The sequence below is a fragment of the Gymnodraco acuticeps genome, unplaced genomic scaffold, assembly GCF_902827175.1.
Source record: "Gymnodraco acuticeps unplaced genomic scaffold, fGymAcu1.1, whole genome shotgun sequence".
NCBI lineage: Eukaryota > Metazoa > Chordata > Actinopteri > Perciformes > Bathydraconidae > Gymnodraco > Gymnodraco acuticeps.
The window spans coordinates 95,734-104,835 of NW_022992327.1; the positions used below are offsets into that span (position 1 = coordinate 95,734).

At 41.5% G+C, this 9,102-nt stretch overlaps 1 protein-coding gene across 2 annotated transcripts in view; it reads right to left on the reverse strand.

The window, feature by feature from the left end:
* The window catches only part of rfwd3 (ring finger and WD repeat domain 3), a 28,887-nt gene extending 20,080 nt beyond the window's left edge, over positions 1-8,807 (reverse strand). For both annotated transcript variants that reach the window (XM_034208492.1, XM_034208491.1), the window contains exons 1-2: positions 8,565-8,807; positions 2,038-2,240 (exon numbers count right to left, since the gene is read on the reverse strand). In XM_034208492.1, the coding sequence (XP_034064383.1) occupies positions 2,038-2,240 (203 nt within the window). In that variant the 5' untranslated portion in view covers positions 8,565-8,807. The remainder of the gene's footprint in view (positions 1-2,037; positions 2,241-8,564) is intronic.
* Positions 8,808-9,102: the final 295 nt, after the last annotated feature.

The following is a 9,102-nucleotide window of genomic DNA, read 5'->3' on the forward strand; positions in this document are numbered from 1 at the left end:
CTTCTTACATGTTGAACTCAAATACCTGTACTTTCTACTTCTTACATGTTGAACACAAATACCTGTACTTTCTACTTCTTACATGTTGAACACAAATACCTGTACTTTTTTAACTTCTCACATGTTGAACTCAAATACCTGTACTTTCTACTTCTTACATGTTGAACTCAAATACCTGTACTTTCTACTTCTTACATGTTGAACTCAAATACCTGTACTTTCTACTTCTTACATGTTGAACACAAATACCTGTACTTTCTACTTCTTACATGTTGAACTCAAATACCTGTACTTTCTACTTCTTACATGTTGAACTCAAATACCTGTACTTTCTACTTCTTACATGTTGAACACAAATACTTGTACTTTCTACTTCTTACATGTTGAACACAAATACCTGTACTTTCTACTTCTTACATGTTGAACTCAAATACCTGTACTTTCTACTTCTCACATGTTGAACACAAATACCTGTACTTTCTACTTCTCACATGTTGAACACAAATACTTGTACTTTCTACTTCTTACATGTTGAACACAAATACCTGTACTTTCTACTTCTCACATGTTGAACACAAATACTTGTACTTTCTACTTCTTACATGTTGAACTCAAATACCTGTACTTTCTACTTCTTACATGTTGAACTCAAATACTTGTACTTTCTACTTCTTACATGTTGAACACAAATACCTGTACTTTCTACTTCTTACATGTTGAACACAAATACCTGTACTTTCTACTTCTTACATGTTGAACACAAATACCTGTACTTTCTACTTCTTACATGTTGAACACAAATACCTGTACTTTCTACTTCTTACATGTTGAACCCAAATACCTGTACTTTCTACTTCTTACATGTTGAACTCAAATACCTGTACTTTCTACTTCTCACATGTTGAACTCAAATACCTGTACTTTCTACTTCTTACATGTTGAACACAAATACCTGTACTTTCTACTTCTTACATGTTGAACTCAAATACCTGTACTTTCTACTTCTCACATGTTGAACACAAATACCTGTACTTTCTACTTCTTACATGTTGAACTCAAATACCTGTACTTTCTACTTCTCACATGTTGAACACAAATAAAACAATAAGTGTTGCTATGCAACCGGGTGAAGCCACAAAGTATAGCGCAGCATTATGCATTTGTTTACATGCCCACCGGAACCCCGAGGCATTACCAACAGATCAACGCACAATCAACCCATCCAGGACATCTCTTTCTCCACATTAAGTGTTAGACATTAGAATGGACTATTCTTGTCTGTCTCATAAATTGCACAACTGATGTGGTATTGCGCTAAGCGGAAATTATTTTGACCGGAGAGATTTAGATTTGCCGGTCTTCAGCATATTTTACCGGTCGTAGTCCGGTAATTACCGGCTAACGGGAACTCTGGTTTTGACCTTTAATCTCCGGGTCCGTTTGCTTTGAGATTTGATTGTGATCGGTGGTTTGCTGTCACTCACTCAAGAACCCCTGACATGAGAGCCGCGCGACTTTTCCTTTTGTAGCAAGCAGCAAAATAATTGTAACATGACGTGTTTGAGTTAATTTGCCTACTTAGTATCGCACGTCCTGCGATGTGACTATCGCGCATATCGCGATTATCGTCACGACACATCGTGCAGCCCTAGTCCAAACCTTTAAGAGTGAAAAGAACGACTGAAGACCCATCTTCTTACATTGGCTTCTGTTTCTACTCGAGCTGTGTGTGATGTGTTCTTGTGTTTGTGCCTTTGGGGGCTCCACGTGGTCTGTGTTGGGTTTTATGTTAAGAATCAGGTTTATTACGTACGAGGAGTTTGACTTGGTGTCGTGGTGCAGACATAAAAGTAAAACTAAAATAAAAAAAGCACAGATAGAGAACTACTTTAAGAAAACTATAATAACATAAATAGAATGGAATACAATTCGGCAGTAACAAAAGGAAAACAGATCGTGTGTTAATTTAACCTAATTAATTTTTGTATTTCTGTGAAAGATGCTTTACTAAATAAACGTATTATATGAGGATCTCACCTGAGTCTCCTGCGCATGGGACCCCCTTGAGCAGCTGATCCCACTGCCCTCTGGCTGAAGGCCCAGGTGGCAGGAAGTCTGGGAGGAGATCGAGCCGTCGCCTGTTCTCTCTGATCACCTTCATCGTCATCGTCTTCGTCCACCTCCGTGCTGCTGCCGGAGTCCAGGATGATGAGCGAGGAGCCCACCTCCATGGCCTCCATCTGCAGGGAGAGGGGGGGGCCATCAATCAAAGTTTAAAAGGTCCCCTATTATACTGTGTTTCATCAGTATATCCCAGCTCTCAGATATATACAGAGCCGGTCTCTGATTGGCTGAAACACCAAACAGATCGTTGCAGCATTACCCATAATCCCCTCTGTTTCAGCCCTGTTTCCAAAGTGCTGATTCTCTGTCTGTTACTTTAGATGAAAATAAGGAGCCCCTCCCCACGCCCCTCTGAGAGACATTTGGTTACAAAGAACTCAATGGTGCTCTAGGAGGAGATTCAGGTGATAAGGGGGGGGGGGGTTACCTTGGTTGCTGATTGGCTAATGGTTACACAAGACAAGACATCGTTATGACATCATCAAGTGGCCAAAATCTGATCAGCTCATTTTCAGACAGGTTTTTATAGAAATGGATCAAAAAGAGAGAGAATCTTTGTTCCTGAAACTTTCAGAGTCTCTTTCCACAGAGGGGACACATGTTGATGTAGAAGAGACATGGAGAAGAGGGGACACATGTTGATGTAGAAGAGACATGAGGAAGAGGGGACACATGTTGATGAAGAAGAGACATGGAGAAGAGGGGACACATGTTGATGTAGAAGAGACATGAAGAAGAGGGGACACATGTTGATGTAGAAGAGACATGAAGAAGAGGGGACACATGTTGATGTAGAAGAGACATGAAGAAGAGGGGACACATGTTGATGTAGAAGAGACATGAAGAAGAGGGGACACATGTTGATGTAGAAGAGACATGAAGAAGAGGGGACACATGTTGATGTAGAAGAGACATGGAGAAGAGGGGACACATGTTGATGTAGAAGAGACATGAAGAAGAGGGGACACATGTTGATGAAAGAAGAGACATGAAGAAGAGGGGACACATGTTGATGTAGAAGAGACATGAAGAAGAGGGGACACATGTTGATGAAGAAGAGACATGAGAAGAGGGGGACACATGTTATGTAGAAGAGACATGAAGAAGAGGGGACACATGTTGATGTAGAAGAGACACGAAGAAGAGGGGACACATGTTGATGTAGAAGAGACACGAAGAAGAGGGGACACATGTTGATGTAGAAGAGACATGAAGAAGAGGGGACACATGTTGATGAAGAAGAGACATGAAGAAGAGGGGACACATGTTGATGAAGAAGAGACATGGAGAAGAGGGGACACATGTTGATGTAGAAGAGACATGAAGAAGAGGGGACACATGTTGATGAAGAAGAGACATGGAGAAGAGGCGACACATGTTGATGTAGAAGAGACATGAAAAAGAGGGGACACATGTTGATGTAGAAGAGACATGAAGAAGAGGGGACACATGTTGATGAAGAAGAGACATGAAGAAGAGGGGACACATGTTGATGTAGAAGAGACATGAAGAAGAGGGGACACATGTTGATGAAGAAGAGACATGGAGAAGAGGGGACACATGTTGATGTAGAAGAGACATGAAGAAGAGGGGACACATGTTGATGTAGAAGAGACACGAAGAAGAGGGGACACATGTTGATGTAGAAGAGACACGAAGAAGAGGGGACCACATGTTGATGTAGAAGAGACATGAAGAAGAGGGGACACATGTTGATGTAGAAGAGACATGGAGAAGAGGGGACAACATGTTGATGTAAGAAGAGACATGAAGAAAGAGGGGACACGTGTTGATGTAGAAGAGACATGAAGAAGAGGGGACACGTGTTGATGTAGAAGAGACATGAAGAAGAGGGGACACGTGTTGATGTAGAAGAGACATGAAGAAGAGGGGACACGTGTTGATGTAGAAGAGACATGAAGAAGAGGGGACACATGTTGATGTAGAAGAGACACGAAGAAGAGGGGACACATGTTGATGTAGAAGAGACATGAAGAAGAGGGGGACACATGTTGATGTAGAAAGAGACATGAAGAGAGGGGACACATGTTGATGTAGAAGAGACATGAAGAAAGAGGGGACACATGTTGATGTAGAAGAGACATGAAGAAGAGGGGACACATGTTGATGTAGAAGAGACACGAAGAAGAGGGGACACATGTTGATGAAGATAGAGACATGAAGAAGAGGAGGACACATGTTGATGTAGAAGAGACATGAAGAAGAGGGGACACATGTTTGATGTAGAAGAGACATGAAAAAGAGGGGGACACATGTTGATGTAGAAGAGACATGAGAAGAGGGGACACATGTTGATGGAGAAGAGACATGAAGAAGAAGAGACACATGATGATGAAGAAGAGACATGAAGAAGAGGGGACACATGTTGATGTAGAAGAGACATGAAGAAGAGGGGACACATGTTGATGTAGAAGAGACATGAAGAAGAGGGGGACACATGTTGATGTAGAAGAGACATGAAGAAGAGGGGACACATGTTGATGTAGAAGAGGACATGAAGAAGAGGGGACACATGATGATGAAGAAGAGACATGAAGAAGAGGGGACACATGTTGATGTAGAAGAGACATGAAGAAGAGGGGACACATGTTGATGTAGAAGAGACATGAAGAAGAGGGGACACATGTTGATGTAGAAGAGACATGAAGAAGAGGGGACACATGTTGATGTATAGAAGAGACGTGAAGAAGAGGGGACACATGTTGATGTAGAAGAGACATGAAGAAGAGGGGACACATGATGATGAAGAAGAGACACGAAGAAGAGGGGACACATGATGATGAAGAAGAGACACGAAGAAGAGGGGACACATGTTGATGTAGAAGAGACACGAAGAAGAGGGGACACATGTTGATGTAGAAGAGACATGAAGAAGAGGGGACACATGTTGATGAAGAAGAGACACGAAGAAGAGGGGACACATGTTGATGTAGAAGAGACACGAAGAAGAGGGGGACACATGTGATGTAGAAGAGACATGAAGAAGAGTGGGACACATGTTGATGAAGAAGAGACACGAAAGAAGAGGGGACACATGATGATGAAGAAGAGACATGAAGAAGAGACACGGAGAAGAGGGGACACATGTTGATGTAGAAGAGACATGAAGAAGAGGGGACACATGTTGATGTAGAAGAGACATGGAGAAGAGGGGACACATGTTGATGTAGAAGAGACATGAAGAAGAGGGGACACATGTTGATGTAGAAGAGACATGAAGAAGAGGGGACACATGTTGATGTAGAAGAGACATGGAAGAAGAGGGGGACACATGTTGATGTAGAAGAGACATGAAGAAGAGGGGACACATGTTGATGTAGAAGAGACATGAAGAAGAGGGGGAACACATGTTGATGTAGAAGAGACATGAAGAAGAGGGGAAACATGTTGATGTAGAAGAGACATGAAGAAGAGGGGACACATGTTGATGTAGAAGAGACATGAAGAAGAGGGGACACATGTTGATGTAGAAGAGACATGAAGAAGAGGGGACACATGTTGATGTAGAAGAGACATGAAGAAGAGGGGGGACACATGTTGATGTAGAAGGAGACATGAAGAAGAGGGGACACATGTTGATGTAGAAGAGACGAGACATGAAGAAGAGGGGACACATGTTGATGTAGAAGAGACATGAAGAACAGGGGACACATGTTGATGTAGAAGAGACATGAAGAAGAGGGGGACACATGTTGATGTAGAAGAGACATGAAGAAACAGGGGACACATGTGATGTAGAAGAGACGTGAAGAAGAGGGGACACATGTTGATGTAGAAGAGACATGGAGAAGAGGGGACACATTGTTGATGTAGAAGAGACATGAAGAAGAGGGGACACATGTTGATGTAGAAGAGACATGAAGAAGAGGGGACACATGTTGATGTAGAAAGAGACATGAAGAAGAGGGGACACATGTTGATGTAGAAGAGACATGAAGAAGAGGGGACACATGTTGATGTAGAAGAGACATGGAGAAGAGGGGGACACATGTTGGATGTAGAAGAGACATGAAGAAGAGGGGACACATGTTGATGTAGAAGAGACATGAAGAAGAGGGGACACATGTTGATGTAGAAGAGACATGAAGAAGAGGGGACACATGTTGGTGGACACATGTTGATGTAGAGGATACATGAAGAAGAGGAGACACATGTTGATGTAGAAAGAGACATGAAGAAGAGGGGACACATGTTGATGTGGAAGAGACATGAAGAAGAGGGGGACCACATGTTGATGTAGAAGAGACATGAAGAAGAGGGGACACATGTGATTGTAAGAAGAGGACATGAAGAAGAGGGGACACATGTTGATGTAGAGGAGACATGAAGAAGAGGGGAAACATGTTGATGTAGAAGAGACATGAAGAAGAGGGGACACATGTTGATGTGGAAGAGACATGAAAGAAGAGGGGACACATGTTGATGTAGAAGAGACATGAAGAAGAGGGGACACATGTTGATGTAGAAGAGACATGGAGAAGAGGGGACACATGTTGTGTAGAAGAGGACATGAGAAGAGGGGACACATGTTGATGTGGAAGAGACATGAAGAAGAGGGGACACATGTTGATGCAGAAGAGACATGAAGAAGAGGGGACACATGTTGATGAAGAAGAGACATGAAGAAGAGGGGACACATGTTGATGTAGAAGAGACATGGAGAAGAGGGGACACATGTTGATGTAGAAGAGACATGAAGAAGAGGGGACACATGTTGATGTAGAAGAGACATGAAGAAGAGGGGACACATGTTGATAGAAGAGACATGAAGAAGAGGGGACACATGTTGATAGAAGAGACATGAAAAAGAGGGGACACATGTTGATGTAGAAGAGACATGAAGAAGAGGGGACACATGTTGGATGGTTTGTGGAAAGGTGGGAACGCCAAAAATGATGTCTTTGTGTGTTTTGGTTGTCATGAAGGCTCTGATGTGGAAATGTGGAGTAGGGTTTGAAAGTTCACAAGCTGTGCATGTTGGGATGTTCTGCCTCAAATACTAAGTCAAATGTTCAATACAGTTTAATATTATCTCAGGATAAACGCTTCCTTGTACCTTTCTCCTACTTCTTAAGTTAAATAAAGTATTAAAAAAGTATATTGGATCAGTTTTGTTTTTCAGAGAAACTCATGAAAAGTTAACTTTCACAGACACGTGGTTGTCACTGCACGAAGCTAGAAACAAGTCATGGTCTGATAGGAGGATATGAGGCATTGCAGTTCATAAAAGGAGTAAAATAGCCTAAATTAGTACTGAAATGTGGGGGGGAAAGTCTTAAAAATACCCCCAAATGCATGTAACAAATATATACAAAATGGCCAAAAAACACACATATGATGATCTTATAGAATGAGTTGCAGTGCTGCAGATTGAACAATGAGTTGAGTACAATGCAAGATAAGGCAGCAGAACCATTCCTCCACAAACACCAGAACACTGACATTTCACTGCACAACCAATACTTGTACTTTAAATTCAATTAAAAGCCTTTACGGTGTGATTTCATAACTATTGGTTCACCAAATGCTTCGATACTTATTTCACAACTGCTGCCTGATAAGAGATGATATCAAAGGAGGTGTTTGTCTGGTTCTGCAGTGCAAACCCTGCAGTCCAAAGTTACACAACCTAGCATGTTGTGCTAACTAGCCAGCTAACGTGTATATGTATAGATAGATGGACAGAAACAACAGAGCCAACAGAAGATCTTTGGGTTTAAAATCATACTTAAGACAGGGCTATGTTGAACCATGTATACAGTAAGTAAGCAACGTTACATAACAATTAAAAAATATAAAACAATAATATAATTAACCGTTAAGATCACATGGTAACCACGGACGCTGGAGTTAGCTTAGCTTAGCATATGCGGTTCTCTTTACACAATGTGGGTCTTTATTGGAGTCAAGACATATAATAATAATATATTTGATTAATCAAGCGTTTTATCAAGTGATCAAAGATGCTGTTAATGCTAACTATGGTGGTTTTAGTGTAAATACGCTAAAGAAAATGGGTCAGATTCTTGTTAGCACCACTAGCTAACATTTGTAGATCATTAATTACATTCCTACCACACTAAATGTAAATAACACTATTTTTAAATGTTGTAAGCTATAATTTGGCCCTTCATTGTGTCTAATTTGCCAGATAGCCTACATATAGTTATATTTCAGGGTCAACTTGTATAACTGTTAGTTCAGTTTCTGCTGAGATGTATTTTCCATTTTGATATGTTAGTCCGCTTTTTATATTTAAATGTATGCGCAATGCCTCGTTTAAACACGCTGATGTCACGAAACCCAATTCAGGATCAATAACGTGTATCTTATCTTATTTAGCTCGCTAGCTACTGCAAACTGGTAATAGCAGCATTAGCATTGTTAGCATCGTTAGCACGGTGAGAACCAGACACTACCTGTGGAAAGTGAGGGTTTAACAGCCGCAGATCGCCCTCTTGATAACGGCACACAGTAACATCATGGCTCCACTGCTAACACACAACTTAAAAAGGTCCGTTTTTCTGTGAGTTTGTATCAGGGTTTACTTCCAGGAGCGTTATCGAGAAACCGCGGGTCAGGGATCGAATCTCCCGGCGCTCAGATCACTCTGCTCCGCCCCATCCTGCCGCCGCGTCATCACCCCGTCATCACCAGAGATCCTATGAGGAGAAGATGGACACCATGAAGAGGCAGAATATTGTTTTTTTAAAGAAATGTAATTATTCAATTAATGGAAACACATTTTTGCTCATTAATTAAGTTAAGGGGGTTTCTTTTAATATGAAACACAAACAACAACCCGAAAAACAATGACGCGTGCATTACGTCACTGTTCAATTACCTACTATTAGACATAATTCAGCCAGCACTTTCACTGCGTCATCACTGCGTCATCAACAGAGATCCTGTGAGGAGAAGATGGACACCACGAAGAGGCAGATTTGTTTTAATAAT